This window comes from Chrysochloris asiatica, unplaced genomic scaffold (assembly GCF_000296735.1).
Source record: "Chrysochloris asiatica unplaced genomic scaffold, ChrAsi1.0 scaffold00162, whole genome shotgun sequence".
Lineage (NCBI taxonomy): Eukaryota > Metazoa > Chordata > Mammalia > Afrosoricida > Chrysochloridae > Chrysochloris > Chrysochloris asiatica.
The window spans coordinates 1,459,479-1,483,963 of NW_006408680.1; the positions used below are offsets into that span (position 1 = coordinate 1,459,479).

The 24,485-nt window shown below is 44.1% G+C and overlaps 1 protein-coding gene across 2 annotated transcripts in view; it reads left to right on the forward strand.

Annotated features, from left to right (window-relative positions):
- The window catches only part of PACRG (PARK2 co-regulated), a 670,998-nt gene that overhangs the window by 514,590 nt on the left and 131,923 nt on the right, over positions 1-24,485 (forward strand). Inside the window, exons 10-11 of one of the 2 annotated variants that reach the window (XM_006871168.1) lie at positions 10,949-10,979; positions 14,457-14,466. The exons of the other annotated variant lie outside the window; for it this stretch is intronic. Of the exons in view, the coding sequence (XP_006871230.1) occupies positions 10,949-10,979; positions 14,457-14,466 (41 nt within the window). The remainder of the gene's footprint in view (positions 1-10,948; positions 10,980-14,456; positions 14,467-24,485) is intronic. 2 annotated transcript variants of the gene reach the window in all.

The window sequence follows — 24,485 nt, forward strand, 5'->3', positions numbered from 1 at the left end:
TTGAGAATTTTAAAGTAGCATTTCTTATTCAATTTAGGTCTCTTTAAGTGTCTAGTAATTTCTGTGTATAAATCGCTTCTCTGCTACGACAGGTTCCTCTAAGTCACTGCATTCTCCTCACTGTAGTTCAATACAACTACCTGGAGACATTTCCTGTGCCCATGACAAATCACCGCCATATTTTGAGCATCAAACGATAATGAAATCTCTCTTAGAAAAGAGTAGCGCTTAAACAGCCCTCCAATCGACTTGGCTATAATATTTTATTAATAATTACAAAGACCTTTGAGTCGTGCCTAAATAATGCTACCATCTATGCAACTATCAAGTTTCATTAATAATTCTAAAGAGCATTGAGAACCCAGAGAGGAAGAAAAGCAATCTCAAAAAGTTATCACAGATATTCCCAATGGCCACACCAGGTTTAACATCTCTGACGCTTCTAAGTGGAACAGACCTTTCTTTTAGGAGATGGTGTTATGATTCCCTGCTACAGAGCCAATGAATTAGGACAGGTCAGTCTGATGGAGTAAGTCTGACTGTAGGCTTTCATGTCAAGAAACCTAAGGCCACATGGAATGAGAGGAAGGGGACAAAGACAGGCCTGCAGGCTCCCTAAACAAGTGCCCACTGTCAAGGCAGGATAAGAAGAGAACAAGCTGGCTCTGACACTCAGCGGGCAAATGGTAGAAATCAGGCCAGATCACAACAGATTTGTTTTGTTTTCATGGCCAGAGAGCAGCAAGACTGAGAAGTCTAAGGCCAGAGAAGCAAGGCAATTGTCAGAAGTCACAAGCAGGGACTGACTGAGCATTCCATTGTCTGTGGATAAGCCAGACACAAACGCCAGGGCTACACAGCAGTGGCGTGAAAAGACCTTACTGAACACCACTCAGCACATGGAGATTAAGGAGGAGCAGACCCCCGGCCATGGGAGTTGTTGCGTGGATTTTTATTCTGGGAAAAACTGAACAGGAACAACTGGTTAGAATAAGCCTTGGTTGTGATAGAAACTGAAACTGAGAAAGAAAGATCTGGAGACCTTGTTATAAAACAATCCACAAAATTCTTAAAACACAACTCCATCTTCATAGGATATCCTGAAGCCCAGATTTTAAACTCAGTCAAGACGGTTTAGGGTTCTCAGAGGAAGTGCAACTGTTTCCAGCTCCCCAGGTTTCATGATGCGAAATGTTGTCACTTTCTTGATGGCTGGTTTCACTCCACAAATTTTAGTCTTTTGATTTATTTTAAAGACAATTTTAGACAATGAAAATTTAACATGATGAACGATATCCTTTATAAAAAGAACAAATCTTATTGTTATTAGGTGCTACCAAGTTAGTTCCAATCCAGAATGACCCCATGCACAACAGAACGAAACACTACTTTGCCCTGCACAATCCTCACGATTGTTGATTGTTATATTCGAGCCCTTTTTGCTGCCACTGTGCCAATCATCTCACTGGGGGCTCTTCCTTTTTTTCATTGACCCTTCACTAAGGATGATGTCCTTTGCCAGAGACTGGTCCCTCCTGAAAACATGTCTAATGTTCGAGAAGCAAAGTCTCGCCACCCTCACGTCTAAGGAGCATTTCTTCCAATACAATCTGTTTGTTCTTCTGGAAGTCCACGGTACTTTCAATATTCTCCACCAACACCAAAATCCAATGCATCAGTTCTTCTACAGGTCATTATTCATTCTCCAACTTTCACATACATATGAGGCTAATGAACATACATACCATGGCCTGGTTCAGGCTCACCTTAGTCCTCAAATTGACATGTTGGATGTTAAACACTTTAAATACATCAGAATTATGTAGCTTCCATGAGTGTTGATTATAGAGCCAAACAAAAGGAAGTATAGGGCAACTTCAACCTTTGCTCTGTTTATCCTAATGTTATTTATTGCTCCAGATGCGAGGATTTTCATCTTTTTTATATTGAGTTGTAACCCATGCGGAAGGCTATTTGGTCTTTGATCTTTATCAGTAAGTGTTTAAAGTACTCTTTCTTCCAGCAAGCAAGGTAGTGTCATTTGTATATCTCAGGTTCTTGGTGAGTCTTTCTCCAATGCTGATAACTTGTTCTGTTCTAATGACTGCCTCTTGAACTCTGAACAGGTTCCTCATGAGTACAATAAAGTGTTCGTGAATACCCATTCTCATGATGTTCTCCATAGTCAATAAAGCTCAAGTAAACATTTTCTTGTGCGGTGCTGTAGGATAAGCACTAGGCTGCTAATCACAAGGTTGGCAGTTGAGACCCACCAGCTGCTCCTTTGAAACCCTATACAGGGTCACTATGAGTTGGAATAAACTCAACAGCATCAACAAACATCTTTCTGGTAGTCTCTATTTTCAGCCAAGATCCATCTGATGTCATCAAAGATATCCCTCATCCCCCATCCTCTTCTGAATTTCTGACAGCTCCCCATCAACGTACTTTTTAAGCCATTTGACTTATCTTCAGCGGAATTGTACTTCCATATGATATTAATGATATTGTCCAGTGATTTTCGCATTCATTGGAATAGGCACAAAGATGGTCTCTTCCAGTCAATTGGCCAGGTATCCTCCAGATTCCTTGGCATAGATGAGTGAGTGCCTCCAGTGCTGCATCAGTGTGTTGAAAGATTTCAATTTGTATTCCATCGATGCCCAAAGCCTTGTTCTTTGCCAATGCCTTCAATGTACCTTGGACTTTTTCTTTCAGTATCATTGACTTGTGATCATGTTACCTTTTGAAATGGTGAATATCAACCATTTGAGCATGTTTTTCCCTTCTGGTTTCTAACTCTCCAGGTCTTTGCACATGTCATGACAATACTTGACTTGGTCTTCTCAAGCTGCCCTTTGAAATCTTCTGTTCAGCTCTTTTACTTCCTCATTTCTTCCAATGACTTTAGCTTCTCAAGAACCTTAAGAGCAAGTTTCAGAGTCTCTTCTGACATCCCTTTTGGTCTTATTTTCCTTTCCTGTCTTTTTAATGACCTTTTGCTTTCCTCATGTGTGGTGTTCTTGATATCATCCCATAACTCTTCGGGTGTTTGGTCATTAGTGTCTGCTGCATGAAATTTGTTGTTGAGATGGTCTCTAAATTCAGGAGGGATATACTGAAGGTCTCATGGTTCTCCTGGACTTGTTATCATTTTATTCAGCTTCAGTCTGAACTTACAGGTGACCACTTGATGGTCTGTTCCTTCGCCTGCCCCTGACCTTGTTTTGACTGACAGTATTGAGCTTCTCTACCATAATTTTCCACAGACATAGTTAATTTGATTCCTGTGCATTCCATCTGGTAAGCACCACACCTTTTATGTTGTTAGAACAACAGTATTTGCAATCAGTAAGTTATTGATCTTATTAAAGTCTATCATAGGATCTTTAGCATCAGTTCTATCACCAAGGACATATTTTCCAACATCTGATCCTTCCTCCTTGTCTCCAACCTTTACATTCCAATCACCAGTAATTATCAGTGCATCCTGATTACATGTTTGGTCAATTTCAGACTGAAGAAACCCTGTATAGGGTTTTCTAGGCGTGGCTCATGAGTTTGAACCACCAACCTTGCAGTTCAAACTGACCTTGCGGTCAAGTGCTTATCCTACAGCACCACACCAGGACTTCTGAAGAAGTTGGTGGAATTTATCAATTTTATCATCACTGACTTGAGTGTTTGGTAAATAAATTTGAAGAGTGGTAATAACTGGTCTTCCTTGTAGGCATATAAGTATTATCCTATTATAGACAGCATTGTACTTCAAGACAGATTTTGAATGCTACCCAATTCCTCTTCAATTTGTCATTATCAGCATAAATTATATGATCATCTGCCTCAAAATGGCCAATATCAGTCCATTTCGGGTTACTAATATCTAGGATATCGATTTGCATGCATTCCATTTCAAGTTTGAGAACTTCCAGTCTTCTTAGATTCATACTTTGTACATTTCACGTTCCAGTTATCACGGATGTTTGCAGCTGTCTCTTCTCATTTTGAGTTGTGCCTCATCCACAAATGAAGGGCATCTTCTGGCACCGTTTCAGCCCGTGTTCTCCTGCGATTCATAAGGTTTTTCAGTGGCTAACCATTCACAAGTGATCGCCTCTCCTTGTTCCTACTCTGTGTTAGTCTGGAAGCTCCACTGACGCCTGTGCACCAGTATTATAACTATCCTGCTGGTATTTAAGGTACTGGTAACGCAGCTTCCAACATCACAGTACAACAAAGTGACAGATGAGTGGTAGAAAAGGAACAAATTGAGTGCTCACAATTTAAACAGAAGCGTTGGTTGCATGTTGATTATCCTTCCATAAATATCTAGGAAGATATTGGGACAAATAGCTAGATCTAGATTGTCACCTTAATCCCACCTAAACTATCACCTAATCTTCAAAGCAACTGCCTTAGTGTTCTAAAAGTCGATTCACAGTTGTGGAGGGAATGGGTTTCATGGTCACAAAATAGGAGGACAACATTAAATGTGTACTATTTTTACATTGCTCGGCTAATGCCCCAGTTCTCAGCCCCCAAGCTGCCTAAGGAAACTCCAGCTGGAAACTGGATGGCTCTGGATGGCTCTGGATGGTTCTGGATGGCTCTGGATGGCTCTTAGTCGATTCTGGTGTGTGCCTTTTGTCCCGATCAGGTAACTAGAGGCTTCCCGGGTCTTTCTGCTTCCATGTCTCCCACCCCCATTTCTTCTACCACCAAGGACCAGTCAGCAGATTCTGACTTACAGCAGCGCTGCGTGTGCGTCAGAGCAGAGCTGTGTTCCATAGTGTTTCCATAACTGTGACCTGTCAGCATCAGATCACAGGGCCTTGCTGGCAAATCTCTTCTGAGTCAACTCAAACTCCCACAGTCTTAGTTAGCATTGACCCAACCATTTGTTCGCCATGTACACCACCTAGGGGTCCTCTTCTAGTCTAAGTTCTAGCAAATTACCCTGCATTTCCAGGCTCTTTCCCTGCTGTGGGTCAGTCTGTCACGGACAGCCAAGTGTTCTCCTAGACAGTGACCAGACCATTCTGCCAACTCAGTGCTCACCTCAGCTTCTAGGCCCTGGGGGGCAGGGGGTGAGGCAGGGAGATGCTTCTGAGCATGCCACACCACAGCCTCTGAGACCCCCATGATGGATTGTCTAGCCTTGAACATTGGCGTGCCTTCTTCAGATCCCCCTTGTTCTGCTCAGAGGGGAGCTCTCTAGGCTGACACAGCCCACATACCATCTGCATGCCCCGTCCTCCCACCCCAAAATCACAGGGTACGCACATCTGTAGAGCTGCTGATCTGAAAAGTGATGTTCAAGTTGTCTCCACTCTCAGATCTCCCTCAGACTTCTAAGAGAGCTCTCTCGTGATGCACACACATATGAACAGATGCACACATGCACTCACACCATGGACGTACAGGCACAAACACACACATGCTGCCCCTCCACACTCCTGCCCCCACACAGCAGGAAGCTGTCTTGTACATTTGTGCCCCCCTCAGGTCTCTCCTGTGTATGTTCCCACCAAGAATCCATCCGGGGTCCTTCTCCAGCAGTCCTCAGCTGGGCCCGTCCTGTCTCCTGGTCCCAGTGGATATGGTCACAGAGAACAATGTGCAGGTTTGCATTGCAAATTCTCACCATGGGGTGATTCCACTCAACACCCACCACCTCCTCGCTCCCTTATATGGGCTAAACACTGAAGGCTCCTTGTTTCACTTGAGTTTGATTCAGCTCAGTGCAATGCAGCAAATGCTTACTAACAGGACTCCAGGCCCACCTGGGACCCTTCTGTTCTGTCTCCTGGTTGAAAGTGACAGGAAGTACTTAACCAACCTCAGCCCTCCACCCCCACTCAGTCGATGTTTTGTTGTTGTTAAGTGCCGTGATCTGACTCATGGTTTCCAAGGAGCAACCCTGTATAGGGTTTCCAAGGAGCGGCTGATGAGTTTGAACCGCCAACTTTACGGTGCAAACCGACCTTGCGGTCCAGTGCTTTATACCACAACGCCACACCATAACTCCTGTTATTTACTATAACGTGATCCATTCAGCCACCTCTGCTGGAAACCTTGGCACCATCTCCATGCTGTCCCCGCCCACACCCCATCAGTCCCCACAGCCCAGTGGATTCAGCCTGGGAAAGCCTGGACTCTGCCCGCCTCCTGCATTGTCACCCCTAGTCCTGATGTGGCGCAGTAGAGTAAGCACTGGACCACAAGGTCAGTTTGAACTGCAGGGTCACTATGAATCAATGGCACTTACACCAACAGTCCAGCTCCAATGTCCTGGTCTCTTTCCTGGACTCCTTCACTCATGGTCCCACCCCAACACTGTCCAACGCAGCTGCTCCCTTGGTGATGCTTCATTGCGTCTTCCAGCCCATACCCCACTCCTCCACGTCCCCTGTTCCTGTTCACCAAATAAGCTTCCTATACAACCATGCCTCCATGTTTTAGCCTGTATTTTCTGCAGGCTAATTTCTCTTCCTTGTCTCATATGCAGGGGAATTGTGCTTTTCTCTGGCAGGAAATCCCAGCCCCCAGTGGTCCAGCACCACCTTCTGTCTGCCCCATCCTGGCAAAGAGCCCACAGATCCATGAGTAGAAGGGCTCCTTCCTACTCTCCTTTACGTTCAAACAAACACAAGAGATACTACGCCTTCCATCAGGTAATAAACAAGTGATGCAGGTATAAAAGTACCATCCTGGTCAATTCTCTTCAAAAGACTACTTTCAATAGCTGGGTTGTTGTTTTTTAATATAGAAGAACATTCTGTCATTTTTGAAGCGATGTCGGGATTGTATGTATTTGAGCAATGCCTATTCCTACATGGCACTTGGTGAACGGTAGAAGTGGAGTGCCCCACACAGTACTGGCTAAGTTCCTAACAACAAGCTCAGAGGGAGCCCCATTTGTTTTCTTTGGCTCCTACATAGTAGGCACACACCAAATGTTTCTTCAATGGTGAATTAATTTGTTGCTGTATTAACTGCTTGTATGATAGTTGGTTTCCAAAACCTGTACCTATTTAAAATCACAATGTTTGAATGTTGTTAGGTGCCATCGAGTCAGTTTGGACTCATAGCGACCCCCATGCACAACAGAACAAGACCCTGCCTGGTCCTGCACCAGCCTCCCAAGGTTGTTATGTTTGAGTCCATTGTTGCTGCCACTTTGTCAGTCCATCTTGTTGGGAGTTCTTCCTCTTTTTTGCTGATCATCCACTTTTCCAAGAAATAATTTTTGATTAGGAGTCCTGGTATGGTGCTGTAGGATAAACACTAGACTGAAAGGTTGGTTTAAACTACAAGATCGACAGTTCAAACCAACCAGCTTCTCCAGGGAAACCCTATACAGGGTCGCTATGAGTCAGAACCAGTTGGACGGTACTTAAGAACAACAGTCCATTTGTTGTTGTTGTTGTTATGTGCCATCGAGTCGGTTCCGACCCATAGCGACCCTGTATAGGGTTTCCGAGGGTGTAAATCTTTACGGGAGTAGAAAGCCTCATCTTTCTCCCGCGGAGCAGCTGGTAGTTTCGAACCGCTGACCTTAAGGTTCGCTGCCCGATTCGTAACCACTACGCTACCAGAGCTCCTTAAGTAACCCTAAATCAAATAATACGTGTTTAAGTCCCCCAATCTGCACTAGTCCCCCAATGTACTCTCCTAGAAATGATCCGGACAATTTGCTGCCATTTGGGAGTCCACCCCCACCCCCTCTCCTTTATGAGACTTGGTGAGTATTATGGAGTGAATTGTATCCACCTAGAATATGTGTGGTAAACCCTGCCCCCTAGACCTGTGATTACAATCCCTCTGGGGAACAAGTTTTCCTTGTTATGTTCAGAGATGTTAACACATGTTTCTATGTTATGTTAGCATGCATAAATTCTATCAGTTATATCTCAAAGACCAGTCACCTTTGACATAAAAAGAGCAGGTTAGGCATAGAGAAGCAAACAGAGCATTTGTATTTGTTATGTTCAGAGATGTTAACACATGTTTCTATGTTATGTTAGCATGCATAAATTCTATCAGGTATATCTCAAAGACCAGTCACCTTTGACATAAAAAGAGCAGGTTAGGCATAGAGAAGCAAACAGAAATGGGAAAGAAAGAGAAGATACCACATCACATGAGGATCACCAAGGACCCAAGAAACAGAAACAGTAAAAAGACAAGAAGTTTTCTCCAAAGCCAACCAAGAGAGAGAACTGTCCCTAGAACCCGCACCCTGGATTCCGACTTCTAGCCTCTGAAACTGTAAGAGAATACATTTCTGTCCCTTCAAGCCACCTATTGGTGGTATTTCTGTGATAGCAGCACTAGAGAACTTAGACACAGGGTTTCAAACACACAGGTCTAAAGACCTCCTACTTGGGAGACAAGGATGTTGAACACAGAGTCCTCTCTAGCTGGGCAATATGAGGTGATTGTGAAAGAGAACCCTAAATGACCTCTTTAGGCAGTCCTTTTTCACTTCTGTTGCACCTTTTCTGCCCCCATATTCTCTCCATAGTTACAATTGCAATTTAGGTCATGCCTGGCTCTATGTTGCTCTTGAGTTGTGTCAGATCCAAGGACAGTTGTCATTGTCCATTTAGATCTTGCACGTTACTTGCAGGGAAAGGATTCCTCTACATGAAGCAAGCACGAGATAGCTCTAATACTGTCCATCTGTAGAAATTTATTGAGAACAATTAAGGAATGTATACTGTTGTTGTGGTTGTTGTTGTTGTTGTCAGGTGCCATCCTTCTCCAGCGATCAAGTAGGTACTGACTCGCAGTGACCCTATGCACAACAGAACGAAACACTGCCTGGTCCTGGGCCAACCTCACAATTGTTGCAATGCTAGACCCATTGATGCTGCCACTTTGCCAGTCCGTCTCACTGGGGGTCTTCCTCTTTTACTCTGACCCTCCACCTTACCAAACATTATGTCCTTCTCCAGCGACTGGTCCCTCCTGACAATATGTCTGAAGTATGAGTGATGAAGTTTGACCATCTTGGCCTCCATTGAGCACTCTGGCTGCCTTTCTTCCAACACAAATCTGTTCTTTTGGCAGCCCATGGCACTTTCAATATTCTCTTAGATTTTTATTCTTTTGAACCATCTATATACTTTCCTTAGAAATTGTCGAGACCATGTGCTTTTAGCCTAACAAGACATGAGAGGAACATTGTTTTAAAAAATGTCAAAGTTGTTTGTACAGCAGTGGAATTGAATGATATTGCAGAAAACATTTCACAAAAACAAATGTAGAGATTTGCAATTCATGCACGAAGCCCCTCTGTGTGGTAAGTACCCTGTGTGCCACCAATTTCTACGTCTAGACTAATTTCTATAAAGAAAAATCAGGCTCGAGATGAACAGATAAGAGGTTGGCTTACAGACTCACAATAGCTGTAATGGTGGATTCTGTTGGGGGAATGTCATTCCATAAAGGGACATTTAGCTAGATTATGAATACAGTGTTTTCAGAATCTCTTCTGGATCGGTGGGACAAAGAGGAGGCTCTTGCTGATGGAATATTTATTGCATAATACACTGGAGAATAATAGGATAGAATAAGGCATTGTGTGCCCTGCTCATTTCAGAGCTGACCCCTCTAAAGGCACAATGTCACTGCTGATTATTTACTAGAGCAAGCACTTCAGTGAACACTCCAGAGATTGAGGGTTTCTTCATGTTCTCGTTTACATTGTCGATTAGAAATTCTTGCATCATAACCCCTCAGCCAATGGAGCTCTGGAAGTGCAGTGGGTTGCACATTTGAGTCCACTGGCCACATCTCAGGAGACAGATGAGGCCTTCTGCTCCTGTAAAGATTTACAGCTCTGGAAACCCTAGACAGGGTCGTTGTGATTCTCAACCAGTAGCAGCCCCTCAAGTAGCTTACTGCATTGGAATTCCTGGAAGCGAGTTTTTTGAAAATGTATTTCCATTGGCTGTGAAGCAGCCATCGGCCTCCCCAGGAAGTCAGTAGTCCCCAATGGCAGGAGCTCCATGCCCAGGGTTCTCCCTGGCTGTGTAAGCGCTGGTGTTCTGATATCTTCAGGACATGCTGCTTGTTGCAGACTCAGTTCCCATGTGGTGGAGCTTCCCGGTGACCTGTCACTGAAGATCGTGAAATAGATCTGGGAACAGTGAAAACAGTATAGTCCACCCAGAAAGTAGCAGTGAATGAATGCAAAAATAAGAACTCCAGGAAGACAAGAAGGGGCTTCAAAAACTTCATGAGAAAAAAAGGGAGTTGACAGATAATAAAATTTCCCCACCAATTTTCTGAAGCCCCCTTGTAAACTTTCCTCAGAAAGGCCAGTCAAACAATAGAAGGAATCAGGTTTCTGGTGCAAGTCTGAACAAAACAACTGTGTCCAGATTGCATTAAATTGACTTGCCTGTGTCAGTAATCGGCAAATGAGGAAAAGCAGCTCATAGCCATCCCAACGGTAAGTTTTTAATCAGTAAGCCATACCAGAAGTGATTCATTAGTAGCCCTCTGGTGGTCGTGGTGATTGTGCGCTGTCGAGCCACTTCGGACTCATACTGGCCCTGTGTAGGGTTTCCAAGGCTGTAAATCTTTGCAAAACGAGAAAGCTCATCTTTCTCTTGCAGAGCAGCTGGTTGAACTGCTGAGCGTGCAGCTAACACCCCAACATATAACCCATGATGCTACCAGGGATCCTTTAGTAGCCTACAAGAAGCCAGAAAACATGCCTAAATATTGCAGAAATACAATTTCAGATGAATGTATTAGCATTCTCAAATGAACGTCTCCATCCCAACCATCTCAATGTCTGATTTTCATAAATGCCGTCAGAAAAAAGATGCCCATCCTGTACACCTCTGTTCAGAGCTAATGATTAATAAAGTTTTTAGAGTTCAAATACAACCTGGTTGGTGCAAACGTTTGCATTAGACACTGGTGTTCACACAGATCCCCCAGAAAGTGTCTCACAAGTAATTGTAAAGGTTAAATATCTATCTGAAATTTAGCCCCAGGTCCTGCAGACCAGCACAAGGGACTTTGAAAGAATGTACTTCCTTATGAAATTTGAACGTCTTTTCTTATAGAAGATGCAAACCATCTATTGCCTACTTTTCTTCAGGTTGAATTTCAAAGGTCAAAAACATAAGAGAGTTCATAAAAAAAAAAAAAAAAAAATTAACTCTCCAGTTTAGAGCTCAAGCAAACTTCTCTGTTGAGCTCAGATCTTATTGTTGTGGTTATGTGCCGTGGAGTCGGTTCCGACCCATAGTGACCCTGTACAGGGTTTCCAAAGCTGTAAATCTTTACAGGAGCAGAAAGCCTCATCTTTCTCCCACAGAACAGCTGGTAGTTTCGAACTGCTAGCTGTGAGATTAGCAACGTGATTCGTAACCACTACGCTACCAGAGTTCAGGTCTAGAACTGAGACAAAAGTGCATGGTTCATCCTCTAACATTACCAACTCTGCTCACCTGATCCATAGCCAGACCCAAAAGGACAAGCCAAAAAGATCATGTTTCTCTGTAATTATTTTCGTCTTCTTTTGTCTTTTACCCACTTCAATCATTCCCACTCCAAGTATGTGAACTATTCAGGACCCAAATGGTATCTCAGGGATTTCTTTGTGTTTTTGAATAAACCAAAAAAGATTCCTTATTTGCCCTCTTATTAAAGCATGGAATTTAAAATGCTATTTACATATGATCATTTCAATGGTTTGTGAAATGTATTCATGGAATTCAAGCTCAAGAAAGGATCATTAACCAGCCCAGGAGAGCATCATTGTGGATGTGTGCCTTTGCCTAAACATCCCCTCCGTGTTGTGAGCTGCCTGCTAAACCATTCTGCCTAGCTGGACACCCATACTCAAATGGATAGTAAACAAACGAGTTCATCATCCTTCAAACCCAATCCCTTCTCATCCTCCAAATCAAAGTTGAGTTAAAGACCCCACCCGGCCTCAATGTCAGATTCCAATTTTCCCTGTCTCTGACCTGCACATTTCCTGCCCCAGCCCCTCATTCCCTGCATGGTCTTGCTCAAACTCCAGATTTCTTTTGGGGGTCTGCCGCCCTATTCAGAGCCCTGTCCCCCCACTGGACTCTCTCTGCTCCATGTATCCTGTACTCTGCTTTGACCACTTTGTATCATCTTGTATGGGCACCTCTCAGGGCCCTGACCTCTCTCCTCTAAGTGAAGGGACTTTCTTAGGTAATTAATAAGGACTCTCCCTGCTCCAGGATTATAGGATTCTGTCAGCTGTAAACTCCAGTGCCTTGATTTTACTTGCATATTCCTCTACTCTCTGCTCCATCTCATCTGGATGTCTTATGTGTGGATTACACTTCACAATTTGCTTCTGCTCTGCCCATCAGCTGAAAAGCCATCTTCTTCCCCATCTTCCTCTCCAACTATGAAATCCCTATTTGATCTCCAAGGCGGTTCTCAGGTTCTACGACCCATTCCATCCATCAGTTCCCTCTAAGCCTGTATAACATTCCATCATCCTCTCTCTGGGAACAGACATTACACCATACTTATCTTGTACCCAACATCAACTATAAGCTTCTTAAAGACTATGTCTTACCACACTACCACCACCACCACCACCCGCCACATACCCCCTCCCAAACCAGCAATGCCTTCAACACAGTAAGCACTAAGAGGGTATTTGTTGACTTGATTTCAATTAATTCCATTTTTTTAAAAACTGAATCAAGCAAAGTGTGTCACAAGCTTGCTTTGATAGTGAAAGAGAGCACTGTGATGCAGCTGTCTAAAGAGACTCTGGGGGCTGGAGGGACTAAAACGGGGAGAATCCCCAGAAGCCAGCTGACTGCTGCTCAAACCAGGTGCAAGTTGAGCAAAAACTCTATAGTGAATGAAGGAAAATAAGATGTGCAATGGCAAAGAATACCAACATTCTCACTAATGAGCCTTAAATGTATTATTTTTGCAGAGAATACCGAGATTATTTCAGTCCCTTGTTGACTAATTTGTATGTTCTTCCTACAGATACTTTTGGAAAAAGCCCTATTGTTTGGACTTTACTGTGTGGACACAGTGGTCTTTGTTTAGAATTGTAATCATAGCATGCATAGCTGCAAATGTGGGACTAGGGACGAGCTGCCGCTCCCCCTCCGGCTCCTCCCACACTGAGATACTGTGTTCTTTCTCTCTTATCACAGCTCCTTTGTCAAACATTTAGTGACTTTCCCCCCAGACAGATTTGCAGTTTGTTCTCAACCATAAAAATACCTTCATTGGCCTTGTTTTTTAAACATTTAAACTTTGTCTCTAAGTCTCAAGATGCACATGAATTTGTCTTATTTTTTCATTTTGAATATGGTTTTATGGCAGTATATCAAGCTTGTGTATCATGCATGGCTTACATTTAGGATTGATGGAAACACATCTTATTTTAGGATGTATTCCTGTCTTCTTAAACAGATAGTCACGCCTGCTGGCTAAGAGGTTGGGGGTTGAGATGGGGGGTTAGGAGTGTCCGTGGTGTGTGGCCACCTGTCCAGCATCCAGTGGGGGGGGGACAGGTGCAAACCTCTGTGAGATTGCTGCTGAAGAAAGGATCAGACACACCTCTCAACTCCTAGGATTACCCTTTTCCCAATCCCCAGACCCTGAGAGATGAAACCTTTTGTTTTTTCATCTAATAAAGAGTAAGTTGTTACTTTTCCTGATTTACAAACTCTAATGCATTGCTTGGTATAGACATTTTGGAGGTCAGAATTCTAATGAATGCTCAAAAAAGGGACTAAAGTCCATTTCAAATATACTGGCATATAACCTCAGGGCAATTGCAAAGTGTTCAGTTTTAAGTTGGAGATATACTGTACAAGAAATTTAAGTTCCTTCCTGTTTTTATGAATATAAAAATTACCGGGTTATGTTTTGCTGCTCTAATCAGTTCCGCGAGACCTCATTCAAACTGAAGCGCTAACAATGATGAACTGCCTTTCCAAGGCCTAGAAGCAAAAACATTTCTTTTTGTTTTCAATTTGATTTGAGGGCCAATGTGGATTTTTTCGGGTGAGGTAGTAGGAGTTGGGACCGCTGTTGCTAGACTTGGAAAAGTTAGAACAAGTTGAAATTTATAGGAAAATAGCGAGAAGGTAGTTCTCCCAGATGCCATCTAACCAGGAACTCTGAGGGGGACAATTCTTAATCTAGATATTGTGAAAGAATTGTGTGTGGCCTGGGGGTCTTCTCACAGAGCGTGGGTTGGGGGGTGGGAGAGTGGATACTAAAGAAAGCCAAGCCCAAATCACTGCCTTGATTCAATGCTGACTTGTAACGACCCCTCACAGGGTTTCTAAGACTATAAATCTTTAGGGGCGCAAACAGCTTCATCTTCCCACAAAGATGGACAGTGTTGTTGTTGAGTATTGTCGAGTCGGTTCTGATCCATAATGATTCTCTATAGGGTTTCTGAGGAGGAGCTGGTGAGTTTGAACCACTGACCTTGCAATTCAAAGTGACCTTGAGGTCCAGTGCTAACCCTACAGCGCCACACCACGACTCCAAAAATGGGCACGAACTGGCTTCTTCCAGTGGAAACATTTATTTTTTTCTTTTGTACAATTTAATTGGATGGGTATCCTGAAAAGCAGGTTTTCATATTCAATCAGAACCTCATCGTAGTTCAGAAGTATTCCTGTGTGTATCTCAGATACATTTTACAAACGTGTGAAATGTACACATTTTACACATACTTGGAAAAATATCCATGAAGAGACTTCTTCAAGCCCCTGCCACATTAGGTGACGATGTATTTCTAACTAACTACAATTGTGCACAGTGACTAAGGAAGACTGTAGAAGAATTGATGTATTGGAGTTGTGATGTTGGAGGCGAATATTAAAAGTACCATGGACTGCCAGAAGAACAAACAATTCTGTGCTGGAAGAAGTACAGCCAGAGAGCTTCTTAGAAGCCAGGATAGCCAGACTCCGTCTGTCATACTTCGAACATATTATCAGGATGGACCAGTCCCTGGAGGAGGATATCATGCTTGGTAAACTGGAGGGTCTGCCAAAAAGAGGGAGACCCCCAAGAAGATGGATTGACACAGTGGGAACAGCAGTGGGCTCAAGCACAGCTACGATTGTGAGGTTGGTGCAGGACCAGGCGGTGTTTCAGTCTGTTGTGAATAAGGTCACTATGAACCGGTACTGACCCGGCGGTGCCTAGCAACAACACCAACGACCACTGCAGTTGACCAGCGCTAGGGCATTTGGGGTGGAGGCTGGGCCTCTACGTTCTTTTCAGTCGGGAGACCCCATTCTAGAGATTCCACAGTTACTGTTCCCCTTTGTGGATGTCTTTTCACTTTAGGCCCCAGAACTTAATGTCCATTCTTCCTCTTTATCTCTCTGAGAGTCCGCCTGTCTGCCTGCCCCTTGTCTCTGTCTCTCTCTTTCTTCCTTTCCTTCATATCCTATGTCTGTCTCCATTTCAGTGTTTCTTTCTGGAAACAGGACCCCTGAGAACACCCTGGCCACATGCCGCCTGCCCACATCACACAGAAGAACACCTCGGTCTCACAGTGGCAGCTGAAGTTGACAGTGTGTCTAGTAGTCCTCGTGGTCGCTTCACTCATCACAATGCCTATCTGTAAGGGAGTCAGTGCCCACCATGTATCTGGGAGCTGGGAAAACGAGCTAGGCATGAGCGTGGTAGAGTGCTGCTCAGCCAGTGGGAGATGAAGGCCCCTGGCCTCGCTTTAGGCTCCCTGCTGTTCTATTTTTCTGCTTCTCCTCTCCCCACTCCCCCTACTCCCCATCCATACCTGTCCTCCAAGCTCTGTGCCTCGCAGGGTGTCACAGGCTTTACTCTTTGGGAAGCTCTTTGGGTTTTCTGTCTGGTTTAATCTCAACAGGCTGAGCTCCAACCTAGTCCCTTCTCTCCCAGGATGGGTCCTCCTCAACTGGGAGTCTTTCAAGAGTGGGGGGCACTCCCTTCTGCTGACCCTCAGAGGGGAAGCAGAAGCAGTCTCTCTCTCACCATTCCTGATGCCCAAAGAAACACTGCAAACTCACAGTGTCATACAAAACACTAGAAGCTCATAATGGCCTGTGTTGTTGTTATTATGTTCCATCGAGTCAGTTCCTTAAAGAGTTTTCAAGGAGTAGCTGGTGGGTTTGAACCTCCAACCTTGTGGTTAATAGTCCAGCACTTACCCTACAGCACCACCCACGACTCCTATACTACAAGGAGCCCTATGTGGGGACATAATGATGTCGCTGTTATTATAGAGGAATCGGTTAGGTATTCAGCCATATAACTGCCTCCCAGCTCCATGATAGTATGGCTCATGCCTTAAGGAACATTAGAATTAATGTAAAAACTTTTATTCAGGAATATAGTTTCCTTTTTTGAATGGCCATTTTAACCTGGTCTTTCAAAGTCACACATGTTTTAAACAAATGAATGGAGCTGTTAATTCATTAAGCTATTTATTCATTGTTTTTCTCTTCAAGCAAAATCAGAAGCTGGGGGACATATGTACCTCGCCAGGACAAGTCCCTCCAACACCCACATCCCCTCAAACATACAACAGACACAGAGACACAAGAGCGCACAAGGCCTACGTGCTGTTTGAGTTCATGACCTATAGCATGTGCTTTACCTCACTCTAAGGCAAAAGATTTCTAACCTTGGACTCTGAACGCCAAGGGTATGATTGTGGGCACGTGCCACATACTTCCAAGTTCACACATACTTTCCGAACAGCACACAGCCGTGAGTAGGAGAGGGGATTATGTTTCAGGACCAGCAATCCAGATGGATTGATAGAGCTGCAGCAAGAGCCCTTTCTCTGAGTAAGGTCAGCTTTGAACCTTTTCACCCTCAAAGTGAGATATCCCCCATCCCAATCGTGACGGCTCAGAAACCAACAGATACTAAAACTCCTCATTCGTTTCCATTTCCTTTTGCAACACTAGCTTGGAGATGGCTTTCATTGGGTGGTCAGCTGTTGCAGTTTTCTCAGGACATTTCAGTGCCAAAACAGGGACAGTGGGTCACCCTGTTTGTACGTGTCATAGAGTTGGAGCAATGGAAAATGCCACCGCTTCACCTGCATTCCTGCACTCGCTAGAACCTGGGCATGGAACCTGAGCCAAGCATGACGGGAGCCTCCCAGCTCACAGAGCTTTGGCCAGGCTGGCCCAGAGACCCGGGCCTGCCTCTCTGTGACTCCTGCCCTTCGAGCTCCCCCTCCACATTCCTTGTGCTCCTGATGGTCCGCGCTCCATGCGTACCGAGAGGATGAATTTCCACATATGATGCTTCTTACCTCTTACCTTATACTTTGTGCAATCGTTATAAGGAAACTTCAAGAGATAGATACGGGAAAGTCATTTCGAAGTGTGCAAAGAAAAAATGTGAATATTTTCACCAGAATTACGGGAAAGTTTTAATTTGTAGAAAGAGTCCATCACAAATCCAACTTTTCACTTCATTAGGATGTTGTTGTTAGTGTTAAGTGCCGTCGAGTCAATTCTGACCCATAGCGACCCTGTATAGGGTTTCCGAGGAGCAGCTGGTGAGCTTGAACCGCCAACCTTGCAGTTCAAACGGCTTTGCAGTCTGGTGCATTTAACCCACAGTGCCACACCAGGACGCCTGGTTTTCATTAGGATACTTTTTAAAATTCTTCATAGCAACCAACCAACCAGTTCACATGGAGTTAATTCTGAATCACAGTGACCCTACAGGACAGGGCAAAACTGCTCCATAGGGTTTCCAAGGAATAGGGGTTTCCATACATCATTCCAGAAGCAGACTGCATCATCTTTGTTTTGTAGAGCGGCTGGTGGGTTAGAAGTGCTGACTGCCCGTTACAGCCCAATGCTTAACCCACTGTGCCACCAGGGCTCTTTTAGAATTCTTCACAGTATACATAAATTTTTAGAAGCACCAGGTAGTCTAAAATATTACAGTAGCATACATTTATGTTCCAGTGTCTAAATGAAACCGTTGTGGTGGCGTGTCGTCTAGTTGATTCCCACTCATGGTGACCCCATGTGACAGAGCAGACCACGAGATTTCCTAAACTGTAGTCTTTTTCCCGTGGAGCCACCAGTGGGTGGGTATGAGCCACCAAGATTTTGCCACATGCTTGACCATTGTACCTTCAGGGCAGCAGAGCCACCAAAGACAAGAACCTCACTCTGGCTTCTTTGTTGGAAGCCTTCTGGAAGATCTAAGTATGTGAGGAGGACCTTCCAGGAGTGGCAGTCCACAGGCATGAGGTGGGATTTGGTAAAAACCACCCAGCTTGCTGCTGCTTCTGTGGATTGCCATTGGATTTCTCTGGCTCATGGCGACCCTGTGCACAACATACGGAGACGCTGGCCAGTCCTGAGCCATCTTTAAGATCATTGGTACATCTGAGCAGATTGTTACATCCATCCACATCGTGAAGGGTCTCCTTCTTCTGCACTAACCTTCTACTTTTCTATCAACTGCTCTTTCCTGATGATGTGTCCAAAGTAAGCCAGACTTGGATATACTTACTTACCAAAGGAACGGGCGTCTACGGAGCATTCGCATGTATTTCTTCTAAGCCTGTTTTGTTTGTTCTTCTGACAATGCAGAGTACATTCAGGATTCCTCATCAACATAGCCGTTCAAACACATCAGCTCAGCTTCCATCTTCTCTTCATTATTCTTAACCTCTTTCTTTTTCCACCTCTTGTTCCAACTCTGTTGCTGTGTTGTGAAGCACCACTGAGTCAGTTCTGACTCACAGCGACCATATGTAGGATTTCTGAGAAGTGGCAAGTGGATTTGAACTGCCAACCTTAGGACTAGAGTCCTGTGTTAGTCCTACAACACCACACCAGGACCTCAACTAGACTCAGCAGATCTTTTCCAAATGGCCACAGACCCTTGAGGAAAGACAGAAGGAAATGCACTATGGATTGAACTCTCAGAGGAGGGCTTGGGACCTCTGACCTCTGAGGGTAAGGAAGCTCTGACTTAAAAGCCAGGATCCTTCTGACTCAGCCCCTTCATCAGCTGTCTGCTTTGAGACAAGTAACTTTACACAGTCTGTTTCCCCACATGTTAAATATGGACATTAACCTCGAGAGATTGTTATAAGGGTTGCATAGACTCCTTAGCACATAAACCCAAAGAACATTACAAAGGCGAGTTGCTGTTTCTACTCTGAAGTGACGATGTCCCCTGTCTAGTGGAGAAGGCAGGCCTCCACACAGAGCTGACACGCTGGTCCAGTGGCTTTAGGAGCCCTGGGAGTTCTGAGGAAGGAGATGCTCCCAAGAGGGGGTCTTCAAGATGGACAAGAAGAGCCATAGTGCTGAGCAGAGGGGCAGGCTGGTGGGTAAGCAAGGAAAGGGGGGAATGGGACCTTAGAGATGTGAAGGCTGTGCAGAGGTTCCTAGAGGCAGTCAGACATCTGTTCCACAGCCGGAAGCCAGGTGCGTGCTGAGGAGACACGGGAGAGCCGTGCCCACTGAGCACAGTGCTAGAGGAGGCCACGGGTGTGAGGACAAATAGAAAACAGGGAGGAGGCAAGTGCTTCCTGTGTCTATATTTTAGTGGTTGCAAACTAACTAGAGACTTATTTCGTGCAGTCAATCTGCAGCCAAAGACCTCATGAAAGTGTTAAAAAGCAGAGAGGTGACTTTGAGATCTTGGGGCACCTGACCCAAATATGGTATGCTCAATCCTTCCACCTGACCAAGTCATGACATGTTCAGTCCCTTGGCCTTACCAAGTCATGGCAGGTTCAATCCCTCCTCCTGACCCCAAGTCATGGCAGGTTCAATCCCTCCATGTGCATGTGAAATCTACACACTGAATAATGAAATATAAAGAAGAATCAATGCCTTTGAATGATGGTTTTAGCGAAGAATATGAAATGTGCCCTGGACTTCCAGGAGAACAAACAAATCTGTCTTGGAGGAAGTACAACCAGAATGTTCCTTAGAGGGGAGAATGGTGAAATTTCAGCACATATTCTTTGGACATGTCATTCAGGAGGGACCAGGCCCTGGAAAAGGACATTGTCCTTGGTAAAGTGGACGGTCAAGGAAAAAGAGGAGGACTCCCAATGAGATGAATTGACTCAGTGACTGCACCAGTGGACTTAAGCTTAGGAACTGTGAGGACAGCACAGGCCCAGACAGTGTTTTGTTTTGTTGTGCATGGGGTCAGTCTGAGTTGGAAAGGACTCCATGGCCCTTCACAATGACAATGAGAGAGACTTAACACTGCAGATTCACTCTGAGGGGAAGTCATCGATACCAATGCGGTTCTGCTCATGTTCTCAGTCATCCCTGGTCCTTTATGCTTCCAGAACTCGGAAATGTCTGTCTCTTAGCACTGGTAAAAATCGTGTGTGTGTGTGTGTGTGTGTGTGTGTGTGTAGTATGTAAATTCAGGTTTCCATTCCTGTGTTTTCCCACGCTCTGCCAACAGGAATAGAACAAGTTACATAAATTGCCACCAACTGTCAAAATTTTCGGATTCTCCTTTTTCCCAAGTTCAGAAAGAAGTAGTTACCATGATGGTTTTAGTATGCAAATGAGACATAGTGAGCTGCGCTAACCTAGAGAGGTTGCTAATAAGTAGACCTGGGACTCATTCTTTGCCTGTCATTTGCCTACACAATTCAAACCAAAAAGAAATTGTAAAATGATGCAATTCGGCCTAAATTACATGAATAATTGAGAGAAAGCCAAATTCTCTGGGCTTCAACAGGTTACAAAGAAAACGTATCAAAAGAGTAGATCACAGACAAAAGGTCCCTGGGAGACAAAAATGGTTTGTGTCCATCTACAAGCCACAAAGTCAACAGCTGAAACCCACCAGTTACATGCAGGGTTGCTATGAGTCAGAACTGACTCTGTGGCACTTCACAACAGCAGCAACAACTAACGTAAAGTTTGGCAGTTCCAACCGAACAGTAGCCCCATGAGAGAAAGATGTGGGAATCTGTTCTGTAAAGATTGCTCCCAAGAAACACAGTTCTGCTCTGGAACTCGCAGAACCACCATGTGTTGGGATGGAGTCAGTGGCAATGAGCTTGGTTTTATGGTTTCTGAGTTTAGTTAAGATACCAAGACCAGCTCTGGTGTCAGAAGGGAGAGTTCAAGCTGTGGTTGTATTTTCATCTGATCAGCTGTGGACTGAAGCATCCAAAAGTCAGAGATTGAGGTGTTGGGGGTGTCAGATAGTCTAGAAGTGGCCATGGTGGAGGAATGTCCACGCGTGCTTACACAGCTGAGCCAAGGGGAGGAGGACACGTGAGTGGAATTCTTGTTGTGCCCCCTTGTCTTTCCTTCTCTGTTGACCACCATCATCACCCCTCAGGAGTATCAGACCTAAGCAATCTGAGATGAAGGAGACGGCCTCTGAATGGACCCAGGGCATGGCTTCTGAAGGTCAGCTTGCCTCTGGGTCTGGTTGATGCTGTTTTGCCTCTTTCGGTTCATTAACTCAGACAACAACTATTGTGGTGGTGTGGAGCACCCCAGAGGAAACAGTCAGGCTGCTCTTTGTGAAGACACAAAAAGGACGGTCACAGTCAAGGCTGGGCTCATTCAAATGCATGGTGTCACCTTCAGGACACCAGAGCCACATTGGCCTGGTGGCTTCTGAACACTACTTTCAAAAGTAAAATGAAAAGAGCTTGCCTGTCAGTTTGCAGAGACACAACATGTTTGGGTGTAGCCATTGACAGTGTTTCATACCTGAACCATGTGTAATTACACTGTAATTATTCCCCCGGGAGGTGAAGACAGACTGTACATACAGAGACTGTAACAGAGAGCATGTTTTCATGTAAAATCATGATCAAGTTTTGTAATGCTCTGGAATAATGCAAAGTCAGTTTGAGCCACAAAGTCAGAGTTTCAAACCCACCAGCTGCTCCTTGGAAACGCTATACAGGGTTGCTATGGGTCAGAACTGATTCAATGCCACAACAACAAACCAATTTAAACGCCATACAGTTTGAGTTCTGCAGTAGGATTTGGGAGCGTCTCTTCAGTCATTTCCTTCATAGGGCCCCATGAGCACACACCACAGTGTTTGCTAACCTTTGTGGAACCGTCCGAGAAGGAACTGGTAGCATTAGCTTGGTCCCAAGATCATTTCTTTCTAGAATTCCTTACACATTTTCATAGGCAATTGACCCATTATTGAGGGTTCCAATGAGAAATAAGAGACGGCCTGGCATTATGTTGTTAAACTAGGTGTCGTTGAGTCAGTTCTGAGTCATAGATACGTCATGTACAATGGAATGACACACTCTGCCTGGTCCTGTCCTGTCCTTGCAATCACCACTGTGCTTAAGCCCACGTGACACTCACTGTGTCCGTCTGTCTTCCTCTTTTTCACTGGCTCTCCATTCACCAGGAGACCTGGTGTGGAGCTGTAGGATAAACACTGGACCATGAGGTCAGTTTAAACTGTAAGGTCATCAATTTGAACTCACCAGCCACTCCTTGGAAACCCTATAGAGGGTTGATATGAGTCTGAACTAATTCAATGGCACTTAACAATAACAACTCCTCTTTACCAAGCATAATGTCTGTCTCCAGGGACTGGTCCCTACTGGCAGCATGTACAAAGTACATGAGAGAGTTTCACCGTCTTTGCTTCGCTCTGATTGTACTTCTTCCAAGACAGATTCATTCATTCCTCTGCAGTCCATGGGACATTTAATATTGACATGTTTAGGAGTCCTGGTAGTGTAGTTGATTATGAGCTGGGCTGCTAACCACAAAGGTCAGCAGTTCGAATCTACCAGTCACTCCATGGGAGAAAGATGAGGTTTTCTGCTCTCTAAAGATTTACAGCCTTGGAAAACCTATACAAGGTCACTCACTATGCATTGGAACTGACTCCGTGGCACGTAACCACCACCAACTACCAGCAGCCAGTTTTCTTTTCCCCTGGTTTCCTGACTGCTTACTAACCAGTGGTGTGCAAAGCATCGCAGGGACCTAGTCTATGATATTAGAATCCAATGCATGCAACTAGTTTCCTTCTACAAAACTGAACATTCAGAACTGTCTCTGTGGAAGAATCTAGTATCTGTAATCCTTTGTTTTTTAAACAATAAAATTATGAATCAGTGTTCATATTTTCAAACTAGAAAATAGTATGTATGACCGTGCCTATCTCAGCAACGGCGAGCTCTAAAGCTGTGGGCACCAGATGGACGCGACTGAGGAGGAGTTAGGACTTGGGCGGCAAAGCTGCCGGGTGCTTGAGAGCAGATGGAAGTGGTCTGTCTGGGGCCCCAGACTCTCGGGGGCGCTTCCTTCCCCCTTCACAGTTGTCTAACATATTGCCACTGTCTGCATGAACATAACTTAATAACCCATCTGAATTGCTTTGCAGTGAATCTGGTGTGATCCTGTTAGTAAGCTAGCTTGTATCCCATCATTTAGACCAAAGTTTATTCATGCTTGATTTGATTTGATTTCTTTTACGAAGGAAAGCAAGCGTTCTGTAATAAACTGAAGCAACTTCCAGTGAAATAGCCATGTGTACCACCCACAGTGAAGGATATTTCCCATAAATGTGAAATATCTATGGGGGCGGGGGAGCGTCAAAAAATTTGTGGAAAAATTCCATTATCTTTCTATTCCATTTTTTTTATTGTATCTTTCTATTCCATGAAAAGGTCAGTTTTATTCCAAAGGAAAGATGAGAAGATAAGGGGACAGGGAAACTAAAGTTCTGAAGTCAGAACAACCAGATCACACTTAAAGACAATGTTGACATGTTGTTAAAAAAAATAAAATAAAAAGTAACTCAACACATGTAACTGAATAATTTGTGTGGACATTGTCAGATGGGAGCCTAACTTTCTGTTTTAACTTTCTCTAAAAACACAACCAAGTACTAGTTTGTTTAAATAAGAATTCACATCATATCCATTCAGAGAAACCGTCTGAATTGCTCTTCTCTTTTCTCTTCTATTTTTCCTACATTCTCCCAAAAGAGGATAAAGGATATGGTGATACTAGTGATTTTTTAACAGTCTCCAAATTAGAACAAGGAAAATAGCAGAGATCAACATTCAAGTGAAATGATGCTTTAAAACTTTTCTAAAAAGGATTTTCAGGTTATCATGTTAAAAATTGCCATCTTCTCTTTATTAACGAATCAAGGAAAACATAGAAACAAAACAGCAACTACATATGCTTTTTATGTAGTTATTTTTTTATGTCACTGGCTTTTAGATTGTCCTAGTCGATCACACAATTGGAGTTTGGTATTTTGGGTGCAGCTTCCTAGAGTTTTGGTGCAGCGAACCCATCCCCCAAGAGGATGATAAAATATTATGCCTAACCCAAAAAAAATCTTCTTTGTGTAGAGTAATATATGAGCTAATTAGTAGAAGCAAACAGTCCGGGACTGGGATGTCATTAATAGGAATATTTACCTCAAACTACATGTGTCAGCATCTCTTAGACTTG